This window comes from Grammomys surdaster, unplaced genomic scaffold (genome assembly GCF_004785775.1).
Source record: "Grammomys surdaster isolate TR1022 unplaced genomic scaffold, NIH_TR_1.0 129, whole genome shotgun sequence".
NCBI classification, from domain to species: domain Eukaryota; kingdom Metazoa; phylum Chordata; class Mammalia; order Rodentia; family Muridae; genus Grammomys; species Grammomys surdaster.
In genome coordinates this window covers 19,907,063-19,934,948 of record NW_021604587.1, presented here as the reverse complement: position 1 = coordinate 19,934,948, position 27,886 = coordinate 19,907,063, and the positions used below count along the sequence as shown (strand labels likewise).

Genomic DNA, 27,886 nt, shown 5'->3' with positions numbered 1-27,886 from the left:
CCTCCATCACCTCCCCCTCCATCACCTCCCCCTCCATCACCTCCAATTTCCACCATACCCATTTACAGGAACCTCTAGTCATCTAGGAAATTATTAGCTTTTTTTCAAATAGATTTGAGGTCCTTTGTCAATAGAAGATGAACAGCAGGAGGGTTCTGATAAATCTATATGAGACAGACAGGGATTCTCTGTGTCCCTGAAAGTGGCCTAGGTGTTCCCTCCAGTATTTCAAGTTCCCTGGCTCCTCAGGTGTGATTCTCCTTAGGGCTAACCCCTCCCCCTCCTCCTTCCCCTCCATCTCCCTCCCCCTTCTCCATCCCACTCCTCCTTCCCCAGGTTTTATTCTAGCTGTTAGACTTTTTAACTGAACAGGTCCCTGCTTTCTTTGTCATCTTCCCTGGAGGCACTTTTTAGTTTCTATTCCCAAAATATATTTAGCATTGTCCTTTATTTCCCCAAAGATTTTATTACCTTCAGGTAACAATTACAGGTTCTTATGTTTTCAAACTTTTATTTCCTTTTCCTCCTGTGTCAGCTGCGTTATCTTCTGTGTGTGCTGCTTGGTGCTTTTGAGTAATGATCTGTATGATTTACATAAAGTCAATTGGAATTACTTCACCTTACAAGGTACTCTGAAGAGACATTCAGGATGAGGCCAGCCCTAAACTGAATGCCCTGCTTGAGATTTCTTCAAAAGATCCGTACAGCTCGGGAGGAATTGCTTCACCTGCCAGTTCCCGAGCACCCAGCTTGTTGTGACAAGGTCTCCTGTTAAGGTTTCTACCTAATGCTGTCTCTGCTGTTTTGCTGTCATCCCCTCTAGCTCTCTCCTCAGCCACTGTCCCCTCTATCAAAGAGAAAGTTCAGGTCTGCTGGAAATGATACATGGCTTCAGGGAAAATGTAATTTTCTTTCTTATTTCTCCAATTTTTCTTAAAATTGCTTTTATTTGTTTTGTCAAATCACTGATGCTTTGAAGATGTTTCCCAAATATTTTGATAATATTTGGCAGAAAAGTAGATGTGAGAAAACAACATCAATAATAACAGCAACAACAACCACAGCAACAACTACAACAGCAGCATCATCAACAACAACAAAAGCTACTTTCAGGGATAGACAGGCTATCTGATATCATTCCACACAATCCCCCAGCCCTGTGGATGGTTTTTGTTTTTCCTCCCTCTCTGATGAGGAACCGGGCTCAGAGTGAAACAGGAACCAGCCAAAGTTAGAGAGAGCTGCATCCCACCTCCAGGCCTCTCTATTAATGTGCTTGCTAGGAAATGGGACCAGCAAGCATCAGCAAACACGCCTAGTGTCCATTCTTGGCTCCTAAACACTTGCTGAGAAAAGGAGCACTAAATCTTGGGAAATGGATAGGACTGGGGAAAAAAGGTAAAAATAACTGGGGCTGGAGAGATGGCTCAGCCATGAAAACCATGTTCCCATGTGAGGAGGCTCATGATGGTCTGTAACTCCAGCTCCAGAGGAAACTGACGCCCTCTTCTGGCCACTTAGGGCAGTGCTCTCGAGGTGTACATACTCCACACAGACAATCAACATACATTTAATTGAAAATAAAATAAATAAAGTATGCAGAGTAGAAACCTGACAGATTTCACCATACAGAAGAGTGTAATATTGCTCTCAAATAGCAAAATCAACACCGAAGGAAGCGTTCCAGTTGGTGTGTGTTAAGTGAACAACAACCTAGCTATGGGCTGCAGATCAAAAGAGGACCATCTTCAGTATGGTGGAGATAATACCTAGCAAAATGTTGAATTAGGTTCTGCTTCCTGCTGAACTTGGAAACATAGATGTCAACGACTCACAGATAATAACGGATTTGCCAGGAATCAAGGGACATTTGGGAAGCCCAACCCCAGTAAGAGGGCTAACCTTCTACCTCTCAGAGGCCATAGGAAATCAAAAGAGAGAATCCCAGTGTTCAAACACCAAAAACTCATTCATAAAATAAGAAGAGAAATACCAGCCAGGACTCTGTCCAAAAAATTTTGACACCCCTACCCCCACATTCAAGCACATTGCACTACTCCACTTAGCTGTTCTATTTTGAGTTAGAACACATCTCTACTGGAGCTAAGCCCACTCGAGTTCTTCTCCCATGACTCTTAGAATGTTTTCTTTGATGCACCCACAGATGTGTCAGACAGAGCCCATGTTTTGCTTTGCTTCCCTTGTAAGACAAAGCAGAGAGCAGACCCAGCAGTCTTGGTCTGCCCTGCAGGAAGAAATGATTCATTTCCCTACTAGGGTGGATGAGAGCTTCTGGGAGTCTGCTCATTGGATGTGACCTGGGCTCTTGGCTTTGCCTGCTCCTAATAGAATGACCCTTTCGTTTAGTTTCAGTTTAGTCAATCAGAGAGTCGAATTGCTGAAGAGGAGAAACATTCGAGGCTAATGATTGATGGGTCCTTCTGTAGTTCCCAGTACCACTGGCACATGGCTTCATCCTTAAATATGGCTTAGAGTAAGAATGTGCGGAAGCATCCCTTCAGCAAGGATCTCTGGATCTCTGTTCGAATTCAGGAGATGAGTGATACTCATTTACTACATTTGTACCTTACAGGGTTTTTATTTATTTGTATTTGGTGCTTGTATTCACTCAAGTTACTCGTTCATTTTGAACTAAGCATAGACTATAAATGCAAATGCTAAAAGATTCGGAGAAGAAAAAGCAACAGAAAAAAATTAGGGGGAGATCTGTAAGTGGGAAAGATGGGATATGAACCCTTCGCCTCCACTTTAGCTTCTAGAAGAATATGTGCTCCACATTCAAAGTCATGAAGCTCAGAAAGGGTTCATGGAGATTTCATCTTCTGATGAGGCTTCCTTGGCAGTTTTCTATGCTCCGTGGATGCTCCTCCTGAAGAACACGTAGATTTCCCATCACTGTTTGTATTTGCCCAAGGCTGCTCAGCAGAAGTTCAGATGGCAAGATCAGTGCAGCATGAGCTGAGGTTTCAAGCCATGGGTGTTAAAAATATCTACAGGAGTAGGAAACTGTGGTAGGGCTCCTTGGCCCTAAAGCTTCAGCTACTGCCTACACTCAGTTTCCTTGTCAGACCTGTAAGAAAAGATCCCTGCTTCCCACCAGTTTAAGCCTATCTAGGGTGGCTTCTGGAAAGTGCTAAGGTATAGAAACCCTGCTGTACCATCCCTGCCAAAGGGGAAAGGTGATGAGAGCTAGTCTGCTAGGGAAAAGGGACACAGGTCCTGCCTGGGACCAAGGTTAAGGAGTAGGTAGTGGTGTTGTTTTGGAATGTCTCACTGGACATGTAACTAGAAAGGCTTAAAATCCTGTTGAAATTGAAAGGGTAACCAGAATGGGGCTGAACCCACTGCCTCTTCTGCAGGACTGCTAGCGCCCCTCCAGAGAATAAAAGGGAACAGCTAGAGTATCTGTCCTAGCCAACCATCTGTTCCTAGGACCAAAAACCTTAAAACGGGGAGCTGGGAAGACTCCCAGCTAGTGCTGCAGTCCCCTGCTAAGGGCTGGGATGTCTCCTTCTCCTTTCCCCTCCTGACCCCTGTGCGCATCGGTGATATGAACCTCTAGCTTTAACTGATAAATTGGAGTCGTTGAGTTGAGGTTAGGAAAATACACACGGGGTTTGGCTTCTTAGGTTTAACCAGTAGCAGAAGATCATGAGGTCATACCCAACCACCCGTCCTGATTTTCACCTGGCAGCCACCTGATCAGACATCATGCCCACAGTAGAGCTTTGTGTATTTGGGAAATGAACCAGGATTGCTCTATTGCCTTCACTCAAGAGCAGCAGATGAGGAGAGTTATTTTGCAGATATCCAGCCTCTGAGTTCTTCCAAGGCCATCAGCCTGGGCCCCTCGGGGAGAAGTCTCACATACTGGGTAAGTGGGACTCTCTTCTCTCTGAGGTTTCACACCCTCAACTCAGGATTCACAAATTTCTTATGGTTGGGATTTGTACCTAAGAGTAATTGAGCTGTACCAAGAAGACTTTTCAGGAGATGGTTCCCACTGGACCCCAGTCACAGTTATGGACAATGATCTTACTATGATTCCTGTAAAATGTAATGGATTTCACCTGAAACACAAACAAATAATCCTCAGTGTATCCATCTTGACATAAGTTAACACTTATAAAAGCAAATCTCCTTTTGGTTACCTTTCATTTCCTGAAGGTAATTGTCTATTCCCTTCAATTATTAGTTTTAATATTTATTCATTTATTTTTATGTACATGTATATATACGTGCCTACATGGGCTTATGTGCTCCATGTTCATGCTATACCTGAGGAGGCCAGTAGAGGGTGTTAGATCCTCCTAAACTGGAGTTACAGGCAGTTGTTAGCTGCCAGATGTGGGTGCTGAGAACCAAACCCAGGTCCTCTGCAAAAGAAGTAAATTCTCTTAACCACTAAACCATCTCTCCAGCACTAGCTACGGCCACATCCCTGTGCCTTCCCCTGTCCCCACCTGCTCTTTCATTTTTTTAAAAAAAAAACAAAAAGCATTGCTGGGTGGAGCTTAAAGTTTTTCCTTCTCTGGGAGACTCAAAATTCTTGGGACTTAGTAAGCAGATGAGGTTAGCATGTGAGGGTGACAGAAAAGGGACGAGTTTGACCTGTGGGAGCTGGTACATCTGTGGGAAGCTGGGGTTTTTCCATCCTCTGTTCCTGGGCAGCTAGTTGCTCACATGGAGCTATAGGCTCACACCATAGCCACAGGCACCCGTTCTGTTAAGCTAATGAGTTACCGCTGAGCCAGTGTAATAAGAATGTCAGGTGTGAGCACAGGATTATTTTTTAAAGTCTTTTGGGAGGCAGATTTCTATTTCTTAACCCATGTGATAAATAAGTGTGTTCATTCTGGCATAATTTAGCAAGCTGCTGAGCTTAGATCTCTTTGTGCACATTATATGCCAACCAAAAGGCATAAAAATTAGAGGAGGAGGCTTTGGGGCCTAATATAAAATTCTCTTGTTAGAATCTAACTTGAAATTTATGCTATGATTTCATTGGTTTTCTTTCTGAATTAAACGTTTTGTTTGGGGAGAATTACACGTTTGCATGTACCTGTCAAGAATAATGTACAACAGTTTCACAATTCTTTACCTAGTCCCCCTGTTTGGAAATACATTGCAAAGCTTTAGAGCATCTGGTGCAGGTTGGGATACAGTTACCTCGACAAAGGGAGGGTGTGGTGTGCTTCATCACCACAGGAACCCTCTCCTGGCTCCTCTGTGGCTGTACTGTCTTCCTTTACTCCCTCTCTTTAATCCCAGCCCACTTGCACCAATCTGTTCTTCATTTGCATAATTATCTTTGTATCCATGGGTCACATAACATACATGCTTCAGAATCAGCTTTACCCTCCTGCATCATTTTCTGGAGAGACATCTATGCCGTTTCATGTATCAAGAGCCTGATTTATAATTACCGAGTAGTATCTCACACCATGGGTATACAACAGTGTGAAAAACCAGTCTAGTTTTTAACAGTTAAAACCACTTTTAAAAATAAAAGCTAAAGCTACTTGGTTTTAAAATGTTAGTGTACAAGATTTTTTTGTGTATATAAATTAGAATTTCTACAGAGTAAATGTCCAGGAACTCTTGCTAGGTCATACGGTGGATACATGTTGATATTTTAAAGGACTGGTCACCCTTCCTTGCTAGATCGGACATGACATCTTTACACGCCTGCAGTCATGTGATCCAGGCGTTCTTGTTTTCTGAGCACAGCATGTGAGCACAGCATTTGGCTGTGCCGCAGTTTTCTATTTTCACCACCCTGGGCAGTATGCAGATACTGGTCCTTGTGTGCAAGCCTGCTCATAACCAGACATTGGAGCATTTTTACGAGGCTACTTAAGTCTCCACACATTAGTGCTCTTATCTGTGTCATCTCTGCACTGGGCTCACTGTTCGTCATCTTTTAGCCTGCCGTTTTCCTGGCTCTGGGTATGATTACTTTTGAATGAAACTTGAATGTTTGAGACTTTATGTCACAAAACGATCTAGGTCTGCTTAGGCATCTTCAGCTGGCTTCCTCAGCACTGTGGGGGAACGGGAGGGGTATCTCACCTTATCACCATGTAATAGAGAGAAACATTCGGAGTTCTCTACTCCATCTCTGTTGATAGATGTTCTAGTTAGCTTTTAACTATCAACTCAACAGTCTGGAGCAGAGTTTCTCAGCCTTCCTAAGGCTGCAACCCTTTAATAAAATTTTTCATGTTAAAGGGACTCCCCAACCATAAAATTATTTTGTTGCTACTTCATAACTTTAATTTTGCTACTATTATGAATCGTATTGTAAATATCTGTGTTTTTGAATGGTCTTGGGTGATTGATCTCTGTGAAAAAGCCACTCAGAACCCCAAAGAGGTTACAACCCACAGGTTAAGAACTGCTGGTCTAGGGTCATCTGAGAAGATGATCTCAGCTGAGGGATAGCTCAGATTAGGTTGGCACGGGGAACTATCTTGATTGTTAAGTGACGCAGAAGGGTCCATACCACTGTGGGTAGTACTGTTTCCTGGGTTGTATTAGAAAGCTAGCTAAGCATCAGTGAGCCAGCAAGCCAGCAGGCAACAGTGTTCCTCCACAGTTGCTACTTCAAGCTTTGGTTCCTCCCAGACATGAAAGTGTTATAATAAGCCATTTCCTACCCTTGGTTGTTTTAGTTAGAATGTTCAAACCCAGCAACAGAAAGGAAACTCTAGAGTGTAGGTGGTTCAACTTGGCTTCACCAATTCCTCTGGTAGGGAGAGACAGGAAGATCTCATCACTTTCCCCATGTGGCCTGGTCACTTTCATGTTAATGCTAAATTCTCACCAGGCCTTCTCTGACCCTGTGTGGGAGAGGAAAGGGGCTCTCCACTGCCAGAAGGTAGAAACCACAAATCCCCATGAGGATCTTGCTATAACCTGTTGGGATAGGAGCCTATCTGCGTGGCCTATTGAGCTATTGGGAGTGTAGATACAGCTTTCTCTGTGTGGCTTGGATGAACTAGAACAACCATATAGCAAAACTCTGTGTAGTGAAACTGCCCTTACACTTTGCTTTGGCGAGAGACAGCATACATTTGTTGGGGTATCTCTACACTGGGGATCTGTCAGTCAGAAAGAAAATTAAGGAAATTACCATGATCACTGTATTAGTCAGGGTTCCATAGAGTCACAGAACTTACAGAATGTCTCTATATATTAAGGGGATTTATTGTAATGACTTCCAACTAACCCAACAATGGGCAGCTGTGAGTGGGAAGTCCAAGAATCTAGTAGTTGCTCAGTCCCGTGAAGCTGGTTGTTTCAGCTGGGCTTCTGTATGTGCTGGAATCCTAAAGAAGTATGTTCCAACATATGTGCTGGCAAGTAAGTGCAAGCAGGCAAAGAAGAATGAGCCTTCCTTCTTCCATTGTCCTATGTAGGCCTCCAGCAGAGGTGTGTCTCAGTTTAAAGGTATGTACTGGATTTGGAACTTGCTCTGTCCCAGGCTGGCCTTGTACTCAGAGATCTGCTTGCTTCTGTCTCTTGGGATTAAAGACTAGTACTACCTTGGCTGGGCCTAAGATTTTCATGGCCACTATGCCTCGAGATCTAGATCGAAAGCACATGTCATCCCGTGTCAAGATCTAGGTCAAAAGCATGTGTCTTCCAACCTCAAGATCTGGATCACAGGTGTGCCCTCCATTTCTGGATTGTAGTTCATTTCTGATGTAGTCAAATTGGCAACCAGAGATACCATCCCAATCACCCAGGAACCCACAGGCCCTAGAGATCTGTTTCTCTCTTTATCCTTTCAAGTCCTCTCAGCTTTGTATTATTAAAGTATCTAGGGTGTCCACTGTGGTTAAGGGAATAGGGACTCTGTCTTCTCAGAATGAGAATTGATAGTGACTTTTATGCAAAGAAAAGTGTGGTCAGATAGGATGGGGTTTACCCAAGTGTGCTGAGCCTGAGCCTCAGGCGAGCTAGAGCAGCATGCTTCCACAAAGCCATGGCTGTACCCCAGTCAGAGTCCTTTCTAGAGAACTTTCTGAATTTCTCAGGCCCTAGATCAGTTGACTCTGTGAGTCCCATTTGATCTGAGCTATTTCTTGTCCCTTGGCCTCATGTTAAAGAGTCTTCCTTGTTGCATGTAGCTTTTGCTATCCCGCCTAAGCTCCAGGAATGGACCATGCCACCAGCCCCTGCCCAGAGAATATCAGATCCATGGATGAAAAACAAATACACACAGTTGTTCAATTTCAGCTTGCCTTATTGGCTCAATTGCTGGGCATTATTAATCTCTATGGCTAGCATGCTCTCCCCAATACTCTTAGCTCAGCACCCTAAATCTGTCCTCAACTTTAGTCGCTCAGTTATCTTTAGCCCCAGCTCAACACCCCATCCTCCCACCTGGAGAGGCAGCCTGTGGCTGCTTCTCCTGAGATCTCCCATGGCTGGTCACCTTTTGTCCCTCCAAAGCATAGTAAAAAACGCTTTCCTCCCTTTAAGTCTGCTAGCTTGCCTGTGGGGACTCAGAAGTCCCGCCCATTTCTTCTACCCAGTAATTGGCCCATTCTATCTTTATTGATAGATCAAGTAGCAGTTGGGGAACAGGACCTTAGCATCAGAACCATCCCTACACTTGCTCCACTCTTTGACCTTGTGAATGTATTGCCCTGCATGTAATCTAGAGCCTCTCTTCCAAACAGGGGCGATCCCTCTGGGAAGGGCTGTCCTTTTATGGTAAAATGAAGAAAACAAAATGCACTGCATTTTTCATTTTAAAAAATTGTATTATTAGACCAGCGAGCAGGCTCAGTTGGTCAAGGTACTTGACGACCTGAGTTTAGTTCCTGGGGTCCACATGATGGAAGGAGAAAACAGACTACTAAACTACCAAAAATTGTTCTCTGCCGTCCACATGCATGACTTACACACACACACACACACACCCACACACACACACACACACACACACAACGTAAATGTAAAACTATCTTATCACGTTCGTCCTACTTTCTAGGAGTCAAAATGCACCCTTTGTATAGTGATGGTAAATGCTATTTTCTGTTATCTTTAACAAAAATTAAAGTTTAAAGTTTGCAGTCACGTACTGCTTTCCCTAAATTTTCCTTTGTCTTTGTTTTTCTTCTAACTAAAACCTTTTCATTAAAAATTAACATAGAAAAGTGGGGCTTATTTTGCATATACTGAAATGTGTAAGTTTTGATATACTTTGATGAGTTTTGCCAGAAGGCAGACTATATAACAGACATTAATCAAGTTGGAGAAAGTATCCATTCCGGGAGAAGTTTCTGGGAGCCAGAGTTCTATCCCTGCCTTCCCTGTCTCCTGCAGTTCCTACTGTGTGTGCAACTCAGTTCCCCTGCTGCAGAACTTGGGGGAGCAGACAGTCTGGCTCCCTCTGTGCAGTGTATGTCTGTGATGTGTTAGAGTCCATTCCTCTGTATTCTCCCCAACTAGTATTTCTTTATGTAGATTTCTCTGGCCTCTCACTGTCTGTCTCTTCTCCCTCTCCAAAGCTCTTTGCTCTAAGACTCTGCTGTGTCATGGCCTCCAGCAACTGGCCTTCACCTCCAGGTGACCTCAGGCACAGTCACTGAGTACAGAGAGTCCCATTGTCCCAAAGAGGCAGCAGGCAGGCATGGGTACTAAGAGGTATGCTATCTCACTGTGTTAGTATTCATCTCTCGGGTGTCTGTCTGATGATGTTGAGAATCCTTCAAGTGCTTATTGCTCATTGATATGTCCTAATATTTTTGTGAAATATATGATTTTGTCCTCTATTAAAAACTGCATAATGCTATGCAGTAGGAATTTGCTAGACACTATACATACGCGAACTTTTAATTTTCCCATTCTGTGGCCTAATCATTTTCTTAATATCTTTTGATAAGCATCAGGCTTTAAGTTTGGTGGGATATAAGCCATCAGTTTTTAATTTTTTACTAGTGCCATTGTGCCTTTTCTGAAAACTTTTTGCCTAACTGAAGGCTGTAGAGATATGCCCTTAGGCTGTCCTGGAAAGCAAATGGCAGTTGCTTTTACAACGGTGTTTACTTCCTAACTCAAATTAATTTCTGAGCACAGGATGAGGTAGAAGTGGGCTAACTGTCATAAAATTAGCCAAGTATCTAATCATGACGTGTTAATAAACTTGCCTTTTTCCATTCACGTATTTTGCCTTCTCTGGGGGGAATTGACTGAACTTATGATTATGAGGCCATTGGGGATCTCATATTTTACTCCACTCATTGACTTGTCTGTTATTGTTACTAATTTTGTCTTGATGGTTATAATCAATCTTATATTGGATAATACAAATCTGTGTATTGTATTCCTTTTTAAAATTATTTTGTCTATCTTAATTTTTAAAAATTTCTCTATACATTTTAGAATTGCTCATATATTTCTAGCTCACATTTATGCTGACTTTAATCTCGGTTTGGAAAGAGCTGATGCTCTAACACTGTGTCTGTGAACACGGCGTGTCACTCCATCCAGCCATTTCTCTCCAGTGATGCTCTAACACTGTGTCTGTGAACACGGCGTGTCACTCCATCCAGCCATTTCTCTCCAGCAGATCGTTTTGATTAGCAGTAGAATTCTTGAGCATACTTCAGTAGGTTAAGCCTTAACTTGTATGCTCCTAAAGCTACCAGACGGCATATTTTAATTGTACATATTCTGATTACATGTTTCAGATGTAGTGCAGACACAATTATTCTTGTACATTGGCTTGTACACTTAAGCCTACTAAGTCCACATCCTACTGGACCCTCCCTAAGTGTTTGACTTTAGAGTATGGATTTACTATTATTCCCAAGAAGGTATGTGTCCTGAACTTTTTAGCATCATGGACACAAGTGCTTTTAATAGCAACTTGTAATCATGGACACAAGTGCTTTTAATAGCAACTTGTAATTCTAGTTAGGATGCGAAAGGAGTGGAAAGAACTTTGCTCCCACGTGAAGAAGATAAAGAATCCAGACAAAGCAAAGCTGTACTATGAAGCAGGGCTGTGCTGAAAATGATGACGGAGCTTCGTAGAGAAATGAGGCCCTTGGAGATAAACCAAAGCTCCTGATGCTTCAAACACGGGGTGAGCTACAGTCTAGAAGGCAGAGGGACAGAAATGTGAGCCAAAAGAGTGAGAACTGGGAAACCTGGAGCACAGTAAGAGGTGCTGCTCCAGCACTTCCATCGTGTGGAATATTAGTCTGGTGGGGGTGGGAAGCACAGAGATGATCTGAAGTGGCCGCAAATATCACTGCACTGCAGTTAAGGGATTTAAGCACCCATAGCTCTCTCTGTAAGAAGGTATCCCAGTCTCAGAAGCACTCCCTTGGAGACACCAAAGGGATGGCTGTATTTAGTGCTGTGTTTCGTGCATTTGTGAGGTTTCTGTCCTTGAAGAAATTTTTGTGACTGAAAATCACTCCCTCTCAGTTATGTGCTTATCAGACTAAACCATCAGTTGATTCAGATACCATATTCTTTGGTATTAAAAGGTGTGAAAGTGGTGTGCTGCATCTCTGTGATAACCACCTAATTGAATATTCTTTCTCGTTTTGTGTAAATGCCTTTGTCTGTTAGAAATGCTACCAAGCGCAGCCCTGTGGTTACTTTAATTCCATTGCTGATCCTTTCATATGGTTTCCTGTATTCTGAAGGGAAAGGCGTGCGCACTTGACTTCTGTAGAAGCTTTTCCTCTTATGAATCAGCAGCAGTTTGAATCGATGTCAGACACTTTTATTAAGTGGTTAAATCGATGCCTCTGTGTCAGCACTCTTGTTTTAGGTAATGGTGATTTAGCATTCTCAATAAAGGAAATGCCAGCGCATAAAGACATATTTATTGCTAACTAGAGAATCTAGAGAATCTGTGATAATAATCATAGAAGGGCTGGGCAAACATGAGATCCTGGGTTCAAGCCTGTGGGTCATAAATCATCATCACCATCATCATCACCACCACCACCACCACCACCAGCAGCAGCAGTAACAACATCACCATTTTTTATTAGTGTGTGTGTGTGTTTATATTTGTATGAGCACATATGTGTGTGCTCATTCATGTGTATGGACATGCATGTAGAGGCCAGAGATTAATATCAAGAATTATCTCTTTTTTATTTGTTTGCTTTTTTTGTTTTGTTTTGGAGACAGGTTTTCTCTGTGTAGCCCTGGCTGTCCTGGAACTCGATCTATAAACCAGACTGGCCTCAAACTCACAGAGATTCCCCCTTGTCCCTGCTGCCCAGGTGCTGAGATCAAAGATGTGCACCACCATGACCCAGCCCAATATTTTTTAATCCAATCAAGTTGGCAATCAGAATTAGTCAGGATACAATCTTCAGGGGAGACAAGTAGGTAGGGACTGAGTCAGAACAAGACCTCTGGGTGTTTAGTGAGAAGACCAGTTTATATGTCACAGGAGGAACAAAGATATCAACTGATAGCCACAAATAACACAGAAGCCAGACATGGTAGTACACACCTTTAATCTCAGCACTTGAGAGGCAGAGATTGGCAGATATTTCTTGGTTTGAGAACATCCTGGTCTATCTAGTGAGTTCCAGGCTAGCCAGGGCTACATAATGTGACCTGGTATCAAAAATAAAACAAAAGTAACACAGAAACTTCATTTCACTAATAGCTTGAATTTTGTCCCCATAACATTGTTAAATTAAACATTTTCTCATTAATTTGAAGATTCCTTCTCCTTTGTATGTATTTGCCTCGATGTAAGTGTGGAACGTGTGGGGGCCAGTATCCGTATCAAATGTTTTCCTCTGTAGCTCTACATCCCCACCTCTCTCTCTCTCTCTCTCTCTCTCTCCCTCTCTCTCTCTCTCTCTCTCTCTCCAGGAATCCCCACCTCCACTTCCCAGAGCTGGCTGGCATGGCCGCTGCAGACTGTACCTGTTTATCTGATGCCTCTTATTTACTAGCATAGGTGTGGGTCCTCTTGTGTGTGGCAAGCACTTCAACTACTGCGCCATCTCTCTAGCCTTGAAGATTCCCTTGCTTTTTAAAATGATTCATTTTCTTTTTCATTTATGTCTCTGTGTCTGTGGACATACGCACACATGGATCCCATGAAGTTGAAGTTACAGCCGGTTGTGACCACATGTGGGTGCTGAGAACTGAACCCAGGTCCTCTGCAAGAACAGCAAGCACTCTTATCTGCTGAGCCATCTCCAGCCCCATTTCCTCTTCGTTTTTGATTTCTTTCCTGATATCCAGGTTCATTAGAAATCAAGTTGACTGAAAATAATGGACAGGAAATTAGTCAATACCACACAGTCCTTTAGAGATGGATATCAACTCCATTGGGTTCCTTTCAAAAATGGGTACAATTGATATAGCAAGTTTATTTGCTTTACATTTCTGGGCATAACCATGAATAGTAATTAATTTCAGTTCTGTGAGGTTGAAGTTCTTTGTGTTATCTTATGTGTGATCATTGCTGGAGTTACTGTCAAGTGGGCACAGCAGTACTGAGGTGGGGGGAGGCAGGGTGGCCCCGTGCTGCATTGGCAGTGGGTGCTGGCTGTTGGCCAAGGCTCCTTAGCTCTTCTTCAATAGATTTCCATCCTCCAGCAGGTGATATGGGACAGCAAGTGGTATCAGGGTCACAGGAGAACAAGAGCAGGGTCTTCAGAGCCTCTTCAAGGCCCAGCCTGTGGAATTCACCTTCTACTTGCTAAATGAGCCACGTGTCCTCTCAAATACATGGGATGGAAATAAAGAACCTAGCACAGGGTCCAAGAAGAAAAGGAGAAGCTCATTTGACTAGCCATTCATTTCCCCTTGTGTTTCAGCTTTCATTTCCCCAAAAGTATCTGGAGCTGGAAACAGGCAAGACACACAGAAGCAGGAAAACCTATGTACAGAGAGCAAGCAGTGGCTGGGTACCACACCCTGAAAATTCCTATATGGTCAGGGCCTTGCTGAATGGAAATAAGAAAGCTTAGGGGGTGGGGAGCTTAGAGACTGCTGCTTCTAGGCCATCTCCTTTTCCTAACTGGCTGGATATGGCAGTGCTGGGAGAGTCAAACAGGAGAGACGAAAGAAAATATGCAAGCAGGTGGGCGTAAGGAGCCAAACAGGACAGGAACCTCTCCCCCAGGTTACAGAGTCATATATCCACACTTGGGGCCTCCTGTGCCCCATGTTTCTGCTTGCTTTCTGGTTTGTATTTCTTATCTTATATATCCATGTGTGTGTGTGTCTGCTAGGCTGCATGTGCACCACATACATACATACATACATACATACATACATACATACATACATACATATGCCTGCAGAGGCCAGAAGAGGGTGACAGATCCCTGAGAACTGGTGTTACAGGTAGTTGTGAACCAAATTTGGGTTCTCTGAAGGAACACCAAGGGCTGGCAACCACTGAGCCATATATGCAGGCCCCATCCAAGTATATTGTTTTTATTAAGCAGATTGTATTTTTAAGACTTATTTTTGCTTTATGTATATGAGTGTATGCTTACAAGTATGTATGTTCACCGTAGTTGTTTCTGGTGCCCAGAGGGGCTAGAAGAGGGAACTTGATCCCCTGGAACAAGAGTTAGAGAGACACCTGTCAGTCACCATGCGGGTGTCAGTAACCGATCCCAGGTCCTCTGCAAGAGTAGCAAGTGTGCTTAACCACTGAGCTAGATCTCCAGCTCCCTACTCAAACTGAATTTTTTTAGAGCCCCTGAAACTTTGGAGTAGCTTCCTGATGGAAGAGGCCATGATTGTCTGCAGTGTGTGGTGTACATGTAAGCTTTTCAAGTCCAGTGTGGTCTCTGACACAGGACAGTTTGCATACTAGAAGTAAAAGGAGGCTAAAGGTTATTCTCTTAATAGGAAAAGATGGATGGGTGTGCAGTGTGGGAGCCCCTGTCTGCCCTTCCAGCTCCATGTGCAGTGTGGGAGCCCCGGTCTGCCCTTCTAGCTACATATTCTGGGTTCTGTTGAAGTAAGGATGGGAAAGCTAGAGAGTGCTTTAGACTACTCCAGAACCTGAGGTTTAGAAACTATCTTGGTAGTCAATGTTTGGTTTTCCTAGCCAGTTCAATCCTCTTTTCCAATACCTGTGTGTGTGTGTGGGGGGGTCTCACTCCTGAGAATGATGAGCATGGAAATACCATTCTTCACCAGCATTCGGCCTTTCCTCCCCCCCCCAACTCTTTCTCATAGCAAATAGAAATCACTTTCTGTGACTTCTACACCTAACCTTTAAATCTATATTTCACTCTAGACAAACCAAACCCATAGTGTTCCTTCACAAGCCTTCTTTCAAAGTGAGTTTCCCCCATTGGCGGCTACATGACAAGAGTTGGCCTATCTGCCTTAATGAAACCCAAAGGGAACATTATCTTGAATAATTACATGAGTACACGCAGCAAGTTCAGGGGCTGGGTATACCATCTCGTGGTTTTGAAATGTGTGGTAAGAGACATCAAGAGTTGACAGATTAGTTGGGGATTTGTCAAGAGTATTAATTACAGACTTGGAAATCCTGGTTAGTGACAGTCTGTCTTGTCACATCTTGCAAATGTGATCAAAGTCATTTCAGTACTTATTTGATGATACCTAACCACAGTGTGTGGAGAACGAAACTTTTCATTAGAAATCATTGGGAAATAGGGTGCACTTTGAAGGAAGAGGGCCTTGAATTGCCCTCCCCTCCACACTTCTGCCTTCTCTTCTTCTTTCTTTTGGGGAGTCCCCATTGTTTCTGAACACCTGAAATGTTTTGGGGATGACTGATACAGGGTGGGGGGAGAGTTCTTTTTAAAATATGGATAGCACAGAAGGACAAAGTGGGGTCCATAAAAGTGGTTTTTAAAGCCACAAAAAGAGACTATGAAGCCTGGAGGTTGTTGTTATTCAGTCAGTCAAAGAAGACATGTATAGCCTAATGAAGACTTCAAATGTCGGAGGACAGTATGAAGTTGCTTAGGGGAAAGGAAAACAGGAGGCCTCTGTCCTTGTTCAGATCTAGAAAAATAATCCTTTATTTTGGCTTCCTTATAGGGGTGAGTGGGTGGGTAGGAAGGTGCTGGTGTCTAAATCATAGAAAATGAAATAGAAACACAGCCCTGGTCTGCAACTTCCCTCCCTTCTGGGAAGTCTGTCCTGATGTGCCTACATTGTCTAGCAGAGTGGGCCGACCACTCGTTGATTTTGCGCAGTTGCAGAGGCCTGAAAGCGACTAACCGAGCCTTGGTTTGTTTGGTGGTCACTGCAGTCTCTGGGACCCTGCTTACTGCCTTCCAGGCTCTGTTGGCACCCTTCTGGTGAGATGAAGCAGAACTTCAGAAGTTCTTGTCAGTTGCCTCTGTGCGCCAGAGGGTGGCACTCCAGTGGTGGAGAGGAAGGGCGGGAAGGAAGAAAGGAAGGAGAGAAGATCGCGTTCGTTCTCAAACCTAGGTTTCTAGTTATCAAGATATCTGAGCAAAGAGCCGCTACCCTCAATCTGTTAACGGGAAGGTAGGGGGAGGACCTAGGTTTCAGCCCGACAGGGAGTTCAGAGACTTAGAGAATTTTAAAGAAGACACAGCTTGTTTAGAAACAATAACTTCCTATGTTGTGGGGAACACAAATTTTCTGCACTTCTGAGGGCGCGCCCACATATGACCTGTCCCTCTGTGTCATGTTTTGCAGTTGGTGAATTTGTGCGAGTCTGTGAAGGATGACGCCCTGAAGGTGATCTCTGCCTTCAACATTCCACACACCATCATCCGTGCACCGATAGCAGAATCCCCCAACCCTGGGGCTGCAGAGGCCTTCTACAGGACGCCCACGCAGCCGCTGGTGCGGGATAAGGAGCGCTCTCGACTGACCAAGCTGTGAGCCAAGCGAGAAATGTAGTTTCCCATCTTCCAAGTATTTGGCCAGAGCTGGAGCAGAGGCCAAAGTGTCAGGTGCAGGGCAGCCACCTTAGGGATTTTAGTCCAGCTGAGGCTGGCAAGGAGCAGGACAAGTTGTCCGGGAGAGGGAGCCCTAGATGGATGCCCCAGTAGCACAGTGGCTTATCCGGATCTTGTAACCTCGCCTGGCCCCTTGCCTTGACTTCTCCCAGGCTTGGTCCAGGATCCCTAGACAATCATCTCGCCCACCGCACGGTGCCACCAAAGATCTCTACTGTCAGCGGTGACTCAGATTCCCAGAGACTTCGAAAAACTCTGGCGCTGGGTGAAAAAAAAAATCAAAACATAAAAATCAAACACCCTTAGGCAAAAGGGGTGGAGGAAAGCTCCACCCGCTCCAAGCTCGGGCAAAAGTTCAACAAGGGATGATTAGTGAATCAGACTTGCTCCAGCTCTGCGAGGAAATGCGCTGGCGAAAGAGGAGAGCTTGAGCCTAGAGTCGTCCTAGTCTTACCAGGTAGGCGATCCCTGGACTGCAGGACCATGCGCGACAACGGGTCCTCTGCGCTAAACTGTTACCCACCCTTCAGAAAAGCGTAGATGTGCGAAGTTTAATAAATTAAGCGATAGAAAGGTGCTCCTGAGGCTTGGAGAGGTAGGGATGGAGGGCCTGGGGAATAGTTGGAATAAAGTGGTTTTGGAATTTGGAGAGATTACACAGTCGGAAATGAATTTCTCATTTGTGTTGCCCAGTTTCGTTCTCGTCTCTAGCCGTCGTCTCGCTTCCCTCCCTCCACATCCGTTGGCAGCCTCGGGAAGGCACGGGTGACCCACTGGCCCTTCCCACGCTGCTCTTCTCTGCCGTCAAATCCGATCCCAGAAGTTCTCCCGGCACAGCCGGAGAAAGCTGCATGGGCCCAAAGGCCCGCGGCTACCTGACTTGAGGCACTTGCTGGAAACGCCCCTGACTGCCTTGTTCCCTGGTGATGCAAGAGCCTCCGCCTCCAGGCCGGCTTCCTAATTAAGCTCTAAATAAGAGCACATAGCCCAGCCCGTTGCTTTCCCCAGTGCCTGTATATTTTCTTTTAGCGTGTCCAGGGTTGCAAAATCGGAAGACTCCAGAGCAGCCCGCTCCTACAAAGAAACACCGGCGCTTCCCCAACCCCCATCTCCCCCCCCCCCAACCCCCGCCCGTATGGTTCTTTTCTAGTCTAGTCTGAGGCGCCTTGCTCCCCGCTGAGGGCGCAGAGCAGGCAGACTTGTTACTGGCTTTGGACTCCCAGAGTAGCAGCAGCAGGTTGGGCTTCATGGGATGCAGAGCGGCCAAGGCACAGTACTTGTTCACAACCTTGGTCAGGACAGACCTGGATCGGCAGTGTACTTGGCTGCATCTTCATTCCTGCCCTGTGCGATCTTGTAGCGATTACCCCTCACCTCCAGCAGGGGCAAAGCTTTTTGCCTTGAGCCCTCCAGCTTTCCTGGGAACAAATGGCTTCTTTGATCTCGCTCAGGATTCACCTGAGAACCAAGACTTTGGCCTGGGGCTGTGCTGTGTCACGGTGACGTTAGATCCGCTTATAAACACCAAAATGACCAAGATGGCCCAACGTTGGGTCGGCAGGCCGCGACACTTGTTCTACATGAAAAGGCTACGTCCTTCTTGGTGCCAGCCTGGATGCAGGTTGGGTAGCCCTTAAATCCAGTTTCCTTAATCCTCACGTGTGGGGTGCGGGAAGTTCCATGTCCAGATCAGCTTCTCTCGGCCGCTGCGGTGAGAGAAGGGGTTGGGGGTGGGGATGTACATGGCACCATTGACTTCGAGACTTCCGTTGGGGTCACGAAGGCCTCAGGAGGATCAGGGGATTTTTCGACCCCCTTATGGCTTTCCCAGCTCGCCCCGAACTCCGCTGCTCCGCGGTCGCCAGCTTCAGCGGGCCGATGGATAGACAGCTCCTGGCGGTACACTGTGAGCCCAATAAATTCTGAGGTTCCCAATACAGCACAGGGCACAACCGTCTTTCCTTGGTAGCCCCCCTCCTTTTCCTTCTAATTATTCTTTTCCCGTTAACTTTCTCATTCCCCTATTTTATTTGCTTGTCCTGCACGCCCATCGCTCCCCGAAGCTACCCTCGTCTCTCAACTTTGTCCTTCTCACCACCATCTCTGCCTCTTAAGTAACTGGGCACTGGGAAAACAAACGTATAAAACACAACAACAACAACACACACAGAGAGAGAACCAGGGAGAACCTAAATGAGGACAGAAGGCAGAAGGGAAGGCAGCGGCGATGAAGAGTCCCGCTTGAGGCGCAGCCGAGGAGGGGTGAGCATCTTGCTGATCTCGGTTCCCCCCACCCCGGAGGCCAGGAATTCTAGGAAAGGACAGTCAAAGGCCACTGCCCATCCTTGCACCAATCTAGTCCCCATGGTTTCGGGCTGAGAAGCTCCGCAAAGCAAGGGCGCAGGGGCTCCTCCTGAGGTTTCCAACAGGCGCCCGCGGCCAGGCTGGACACAGAGCAGCGTGCCCCGAGCGCCCCCTAAGTTCCGCTCTGCGAGGTGGCCGCCTCGGGCGGACGGGAGGGGCGGGTACATTCTGAGTGGAGGATGGGCGTGCATGCAGCTGCCCGCAGGCCAAGACACTAGGGTAAACACGCCGGGGTGGGCGGCGCACGCAAACTGCAGGACAGCCGGCGGGGCCACCCTCCCCACTACCTGTCGCAGCCTGCACGCGCCAGCGGCCTGGGGGCCGTGGGGGTGGGGCTTACCTTCCGGCTTGCCGGGGGCCGGACTGAGCGGGGGCGGAGCCCGCGGTGATTGGGCGCAGGAGCGGGGGCTCAGTAGGAGCTGAGTCGCTGGGGCAGACTGCTTTCACTTCGCTCCCCGCAGGCACTGGGTCACCAGCTGGTTGGAGCTCTGCGGTCCTTGCCGCCGTCGTCGTCGTCGTCGCCGTCACCGGATTCCTGCAGCCGCTCCGCGAGCTGTGTTCCACTTGGATTCACACCACCTCCGCTGCTCCCGCCGCCACCGCCTCGGCGCCCTTCCCCTGGCCCTCGTCCACCCAATGTCTGACTCTGATTCTCGGACTGAGAAACGCAAGGTAAACACTTCGCGATTCCCGGGGGGCAGGCTGGGGATAGATAGAAGACAGGCGCCGCAGCCACCTCTGCGGCTTCATCTGTCTCTGGTGTCGCACGTGCGGGTGGAGGCGCTGGTTTGTCCCGCGTGGCGCGCGGCTGCAGGAGACGAACGCTGGGAATCGGGTCGAGGTGCCTGCGTGCCAAGGCACTTCTGGGGAAGGGTCGTGGGTACAGAAGCTGGAGGCACTTAGCCGAAGACTGGGTTGGGCCCCGATGCCTCACAAGGTGCCGCTGAGGCATCTCTCGCGGGCCAGGAGGGCGCGTGGTCTCGGCTTGGAGCCGAGGTCCCGCTTCTTGGTGCCGGTAGTGCGTCCAACCGGGAAGCGTCGCCGCGACCCAGGCGGCCCGGGAGAAGTAGCCGCGCGGTAGCGGCGGGCGGGTAGATTTAACTATTCGCTGGCGCGGGTTCCTTGCGGAGATTTGAGTATTAAAATCACACGCGCCCAGTCTTTGCTTGTACTCATTCAAGCCAGTCTGGCCACAGTGGCCAATTTCGCCTTTCCGGATGTCCCTGGCGGCCCGGTTCTTTTTGCGAGCGTCCTGTGGATATTGAGGAGCACCGTATCTACAGGAGACAAGAGACCCCGTAAGCCCCCTCGGACCACTTAGGCTACGCGTGTTCCGAGCTCCAGCCAGCTGACGACCCTGTCTACTCCATCTAACCCGATCGCACCGGGACCCAGTCTCATAGGCTGGCAGACCCCTGAGCTCGCGAGCCTTTTGCCCCCGGGGCAGGCACTGCTTGTGAAAGGCTAACTGAATAGTGGGGTTGGAGGTCTAGATGTGCATGTCCGAGAACCGAGATGGTCGTTCATATTTGGTGCGTGTCGGTAGCACATTGGGGCACAGCAGGTGAAGTTGCTGAGAAGTTCGGCTCGGGACTGCGGAGGCCCTTAGGGCCTTTGCCCGAAGTGGCCCGGAGTGTGATCGTGACCCCGCGGATCTTCGAGAGGTGCGGGTCTCGCTTTGTCTCTAATGTCTCGCTGCCCTGGCGGCGGGAATTCCCGCAAGGCGCGCGTCGTCCGGGCCTGGCTCAGGGGCGGGGCGCGGCGCGGCGCGGCGCAAAGCGAAGCAGCCCGGCCCCCTAAGTTCCAGCCGGAGCAGCGGCGGCCGGCTCAGTCTGAGCGGCGCTGGGCGGTGAGTTTGTCAACAATCGCCTTGCCTTCGGCTGCCTGACCCGTAGGCGCCGCCCCCGCCGCCTCTGCCCATTGGTTACGAAGAGGAGCGACTGCGCGCGGGCCAATGGGGAGCACTAGCAGCCGGCGCCAGGGGCGCAGGGCTGGCGGTGCCCGCGCGGCGGCGGGAGCTGCGCGCGAGGGGCGGAGCGGGAGGAGGTGGAGGATGATCCCGGCGGCGGCCGGTGCAGCGCGGGCCACAGGCGCGGCGCGCGAAACCTTGGGCTCCCCGGCGGAGCTTGGCGGAGGGCGGAGGGGCAGGCTCGGGGCCCTGGAGCCCAGGACCCGGCTTTGTTTCCCTTGCCTCCTCGGTGGCGACGTGCAAGGGTCGTACGATCGGCGCAGCACGCCGCGCTCCGAAGGGAAGGGGCGGACGTGAGTCTCGGCGTGGTGGCCCGGGGAGGGAAAGAGTCAGCCTTGCGCTGAGTATTGCCAAGAGCGCGCAGTTAGGTGTGGAACTTTCAAAGGGATGTCTCGGAAGGTCCCCGAAGTGTGCAAATTCCGGCAAGGTTGCACCCGAGAGAAGTGGTTTAGTGTTTGGGGTGGCGCGCAGGGCAGGCAGCAGGAGGGACCTTGTGGCCGAGGGCGCCCGACCCGGGCGGAGCTGCGCTCGGAGTTACAAACTCTATTGTGACGCACTTACTACGACTGACGGCCGCTGCCAAACCTTCTCCAGACTTGCTGCCCTCAGCATTTTCGGCAAACAATGGGGCCAGAGCAGGGAAGGCGGCCAGCCGCCTGCAATCTCTGCATCTGCGCCCGCTCCTGTGCTCCAGCGCCGCATCTGAGCCCGGGAAATGAGAGCCCGCTGGGATTTTCAGACTTGATTCAAGTTTGTCTTGAAGGAAAAGCACGAAATGTAGACTTCCCACGAACTGCTTCTCCTAAAACTTCTGTGCTTGTGTATGTGCGGGAGCGCACCGACTGACTCCACAAGCTATGGAGTTGATACTTTGTTTTGTTTGGTAGTCTGATTTAGTTTCACCCTGCGTCAAAATAAACACACCTTCATTATTTTGGGTGCCCTTTTGGTCTTACTTGGAAGATAGAAAAGTAAACAACATAACATAGAATCTGAGGTTGACTCTAGAATTCTTAGCGAGTGGATGAAATGATTTTAAAATTTTGCTGAAGATAATCGTTTTGTTGTTTCCCTCCCCCTCCTGTTTCCTTGCAGAAAAAAAGACCAAATGGCCAAGCAACCTTCTGATGTAAGTTCTGAGTGTGACAGAGAAGGTGGACAATTGCAGCCTGCTGAGAGGCCTCCCCAGCTCAGGCCTGGGGCCCCTACCTCCCTACAGACAGAACCGCAAGGTAATCCCGACGGCGAAGGGGACCGCTGCCCCCACGGCAGCCCTCAGGGCCCGCTGGCCCCACCGGCCAGCCCTGGCCCTTTTGCTACCAGATCCCCACTTTTCATCTTTGTGAGAAGATCTTCTCTGCTGTCCCGGTCCTCCAGTGGGTATTTCTCTTTTGACACAGACAGGAGCCCGGCACCCATGAGTTGTGACAAGTCAACACAAACCCCAAGTCCTCCTTGCCAGGCCTTCAACCATTATCTCAGTGCAATGGGTAAGCCATAGCTGGGTAAGAGGCAGTTCGTGTGTGCTTGTTTGGATATCGGTTTCAAGGCTGTGGGGAGCATTTAAAGTCTCACAGAGTTGGTCAAGTGACTCATTCTATATTTTGATGGAAACAAGATGGATGGAGAGCTCAACAACAACAAAAAATGTAACTTGTAATGTTTGTATCGTGAATTTATGGATGTACAAACATCAACTTACTGAGCTGCAAAGTTTGAATCTGTAGCCTTCTAGCTAAAGTTTATAACCATGGTACAGTTAGTTTTAACCACTAAGCTTAGATGTTAATGTCATTGTGTAGGGAAGGAATCTGGTCAGATATGTAAAATAGTTTAATAACCACTAGGCATGTAAAGGAAGTGATGGACAACTTGATCATTTCTGAAGACGGCCTCTGCAAAGATGAAGTGTGTATCAGCAGAACCAGCATAGAACCCCAAAGATGAATTTATGCCACAGTTCACCTTTAAGCTCATTTTTGCTTCAAGGGATTAGATTTAGTTTGGATGGATGAGATTAGATTGTAGATTTTTATTTCAAGGGCTAAAGTCAGTTGTAGAATCTTCTAGAAACTATATTCTTAGTTTTCAGATTTCGTGCATAAAATTACATTTGATCAAACTCAACCACTTCCCCGACTTCTCCCTTTAATACTTCCCAGATCAATCGGAGAATCTTAACCAAGAGCAACAGAAAATATCTATGGTGATGCCTAGTACAACTGATGAGGAAACAGCTGATGGGACATTTTGGAGAGTTTTTACCCCATCAGCATTGAAGTTGCCCCTGACTATGTCCAGGGGAACATGAGTTCTTAGAATACAAGGGTTTCTATGTCACATCATAACCAGGCAAGCAGATTTTAAAGTCTAATATCCCAATCTTTAAACGTTAACAAGTGCTTTAGATCCTTTAGAGTCTGTGGAAAGGCAGATCGAGACGTCTGTAGACTTGATTTGACTCTTAAGACCTCTTGGCTTGTGCCTTGGGACACCCCCAGGAAGGGAGGACTCTGCACGCTGCTTCTCCACCAAAAAAAAAAAAAAGTGTGTATTTTGATCCTTTTCATCCACAATCATGTTTGGTATGTGTCTGGCTAGTCAGACTTGTAGATGACAGTTGGGACTTGCTCATGGTGTCACTTAAGAACATTTCCTGTATGAACCATTCTGGGGACTGTTGCGCCCTCCTAACTGAAAGGAGCTATTAGTCTTGTGTGTACTACTACTTTAGCTATTGCTTATAGAAGTGCTTCTGAACAGGAGCTTGCTACCGTTCTACCATGAAACACACCCAGTGTATGCATACATCTACAGCATGTACTGAGTTAACAAAGCTCCCTGGTATAAGTGCTTAAAAACCCGTGCATTTTAAGAACCCTCTGGAAGCTATTAGAGTCTAAATACTGTCGGCCTAGGTAATGGTCTCTGCAGGTGGTGGGATAATCTGGGGAAATATGTTCTCCTTTCCTGTTAACTGGGAGTAGTGGATGAGTTAGGGCATTTTCTAATGTGAAAATAGTCACAATTGTTTTGCTTTGGGTCCTGTACTATTTAGGAAGCTAATTGCATTGTAATTCACCAGGATTTGAGATGACTGATGCAGAGCTTTCAAAGATCACGGTCTAAATTCTTAGGCAGGGTTAATGGTCATAGCTGTGAAGTGTTAACTACATTCCAGTAGATGGGGATGATGTTAGCTTAAAGATTAATGCATGAGTTTAAACAGCAAGTGACTGGGGTTTGTGTAACGTTAATACACCAAAGTAGGTTTTTAACAATAAGTTCTTGAGAGATTTGTTTGGGGAGAGGGTGTGTTGGGATGGGATGGGGCAGAAATTACTGACAGGGTAAGAGGACTTAGCCAGATGTGAGGTTATTAAATTAGATACACTCAGAGTTGCTGTCTACCACTGGTGCTTTTCTGAACACCCTAGCAATCTTACTTCTGCCCGTAGACTACTTGGGCTCAGCTAAGAAGTGATCTCTTTATCTTTTGGACTTGTTTAATATTTTTTACTCAACCACTAAGATCCTCAATGCTGCTTTTGATAAGTTATTGCAAAATACATTTTTCACAAAGGCGCCTTTATGATTGGTATGAACCCCTGGTTACACAGAGGTCCAGCTTAACCAAGGGCTCCTCTTCTCCCCTGGCGAGTTGTGGTAAGAGACAGAGTGTGTCTGAAAAGCCATGTCCCCCTCTCCACTGATGTATTGAGATTGAACCTAAAGCTTTCTCCATTAATGCAAATTCTTCTACAGAGCTAAACCCCAGGTCCTTGTCTCTTTACTGTAATGAGAAAGGAAGGTCTCATTGGAGATACATGGCAAGCAGATACTGTATTAGAGATGTGGGCACAGTTTCCTCCATATCCCATTGTTTTGAAAACATCTTGCAAGAACATTTTGTTTACTGTTTGGAAGTCAGTGTAGTGAAACTCTCATTTTACTCGATATTAGCCTCCATATATGCTAGGAGTATTGACTTGCCAAACCATTTCTTAGTGAACAGCTGATTATCTTAATACAAAACCTTCCCTACACCCACTGGCTGCCTTTTCTAGCATCTTTATGCTACATATGTTTTTCACACCAATTGATCTTTGCACACATTCTCAATCTGAAGCATCGTCAGTGTGACTTGGAAATGCAAAGCAGATGAGTATTGGTTGTCAGTAAGGACTCTGAGGTGTTTGTGAATGTCTTCAACTTTGGACTAGCATAGCAGAATTGCATCATCTTTACACCCCCTCAGTGTCCTATGCAGTTTTGCCCCTGCTTTAGATTGAGACCTTCCTGTGGATGCCAGTGTGTAGCTAACAGAAGACGTTGGAACCTGTGGAGCTCTGTCTGTGAGCCTGTCCATGGAGTTGTGTTTTGTTCTTACAGTGTTGGGAATGGAGCTCAGATCCCACATAAAGCACATATCTACTCCCAGTGTATCTGTGGTGGCAGGGGGGTGTCCCCTGACCTCCGAGTATGTGCCCCTATTATAGACACAAAAACATGCATACATATTTACATGAGTGAATGAAGTAAATTCTTGGGCCATCTCCCTAGACACTCAGGTCATCTGCACATAGCGGGTGGCTCATTTCTTTTATTTGTCTTATTGCACTGACCAGAGGGTTGTAATCTTGTTGGATAGAAGTGATAAAGGTAGTCTCAAGGATCGTCAGCTTTCTGTCTAAAGAGTAAAGTCATTAACTAGATTAGCTATAGGTATTTGGGGATGCTTGTTAATAAAGATTAGGAAATTTTAACCAAACTTCTAAGTTTTGAGAATTTTCAGAGTTAGGTTTTAATGAAGTGTTTGTACCATGATTCTTTTAGCCTGTTGGTGTGGTGTAGTACAGTGTTTAAACACTGTTAAATGCTCTTATATGCCCAGGTTAAATTCTACGTGAGTAAAACGTAATTGTGTACAATGCTGGATTGAATTGAGTATTTTTATTATTTTTACACCTTGAAAGGTGTTTGTAATGCTGTTTGCTTTCTACATAAAGGCCTGAATGAGTTGAGAAATATTCCCCCCAGAAGAAACTATGAAAAAGTAGTATTAAGTTTTGAAATTTTTTGAAACAGGGCCTCATGTAGCCCAGGATGACTTTGAACTTGTGTAGCCAAAGATGTGCTTGATCTTCTGGTCCTCCCAACTCCATCTCCCAGATGCTGAGATTACAGACATGTGCCACTATGCTTCTGCCAGAGACTTGACACTCAGCCCAGAGTATCTCCTGGTGATATCAGAGCACACTCTTCCCTGGTTGGGAAGGGGATTGTGAAGGTGGGGTGACTGGATATCTCTACATTGTCCATGCCTTTAAACTGTGGGCTCCCTTTGCTACAGTCAGCTTCTGTGTTCAGTCATCCTTTCCCTGAGCCCCTTTGTAAAAACAAACAGTTTTTGGTGAATTCTCTCTCTTCCTGTTGGGGCTTCCCAGGTAGAGATTTCTGGAGCAACCTGCCTGGGCTCTGTGAAGGCAATGAGAAGACTAGGTAACTGCCCCAGGGTCTCGTGCTGAAAGCCCAGAAGCCCACCCCTTTCTTCCTTTCCATTTTCCATTTCTTTGCATACAGTGTAAGGGCTCTCTTATGTTAAAGGAGGAGGGCCTGGCTATGGAGCTGGCCTTTCCTTGGGGAAACAGGTCTTTATCTTTCACCTAGGTCTTGTTTGTCTTTTACGATTTTTCTTACACTGTTTAGGATGCTATGACAATTCCAGGCTGCGTGTGGCTCAGTGGTGTGGCTCACAACTCCAGAAATTGAGACTCTAAGATCAAGATAGATTCAGTGTCTGGAAAGCTGCTTGGCTGAACAGCAGCATCCCCAGGGTGTCATCACTGGGAGAGAAAAAGTTGTGGTGTCTCTAAAGTCAGTTAGCACACCCAGAAGACCCCACATTTAATACAGACCATTTAGTGGCTATGGAACATCAATTTAGGCTAAGGTTACCTTGCTTGACTTTGGCCACAGAGAATTCAGGATTTTAGAAATCACCTCTCTTGTTTGCGTTTTGCTATTGTCTATATAGAATAACATTAGAGACTTAGCAGCCGAGAGTGATAGTACACACCTCTAATCCCAGGAGGAAGAGGCAGGTAGATCTCTGAGTGTGAGGCCATCCTGGTCTACAGAGAGAGTACTTGGACAGCCAGAGCTGTACACATAGAAACCTTATCTCAAAAAAAAAAAGAAGGAAAAAAAGAAAGAGATTAAGAGATTTAGCTACAATCCTCTTTTAATAATTATACTGTCTGTCATTATTCTCATTTGCCCTTTGTGACTAGTGGCATAGCCTCAGGCTGTTCTCTGTTGCTTCCTGTATGTTTGGATAACTGGGTCTAATTTCAAAATGGATAATGTCCCTTGGGGTATTTATTAAAGAGAGTCCCAAGTCTGATAGTTGTGTGTGATTGGGTTCTAAGAAGAGATGGACTGGAGAGGCATTGGTTGGTTTTAGTTTGTGTGCAGGGTGCTAGTGGAAGGTATTCATCTACTTACAGTTAGTGCTGTGTACACACACACACAGAGGCAGAGAGAGAGAGAGAGAGAGAGAGAGAGAGAGAGAGAGAGAGAGAGA

The 27,886-nt window shown here is 46.6% G+C and overlaps 2 protein-coding genes across 5 annotated transcripts in view; both read left to right on the top strand.

Moving 5' to 3' along the window:
- The window catches only part of Acoxl (acyl-CoA oxidase like), a 279,060-nt gene extending 261,399 nt beyond the window's left edge, over positions 1-17,661 (top strand). Inside the window, 1 exon segment of the mRNA XM_028755859.1 lies at positions 16,702-17,661. Coding sequence (XP_028611692.1) covers positions 16,702-16,890 — 189 coding nt within the window. The 3' untranslated portion in view covers positions 16,891-17,661.
- A 2,121-nt stretch (positions 17,662-19,782) lies between these two features.
- Positions 19,783-27,886, top strand: part of Bcl2l11 (BCL2 like 11) — a 37,393-nt gene continuing 29,289 nt past the window's right edge. Inside the window, exons 1-3 of one of the 4 annotated variants that reach the window (XM_028756253.1) lie at positions 19,795-20,003; positions 22,396-22,532; positions 22,701-22,790. In XM_028756253.1, the coding sequence (XP_028612086.1) occupies positions 22,409-22,532; positions 22,701-22,790 (214 nt within the window). In that variant the 5' untranslated portion in view covers positions 19,795-20,003; positions 22,396-22,408. Of the gene's footprint in view, positions 20,004-21,542; positions 21,594-22,395; positions 22,791-27,886 lie in introns of those variants that run through there. The other 3 variants (XM_028756247.1, XM_028756258.1, XM_028756248.1) reach the window with 3 other exon arrangements.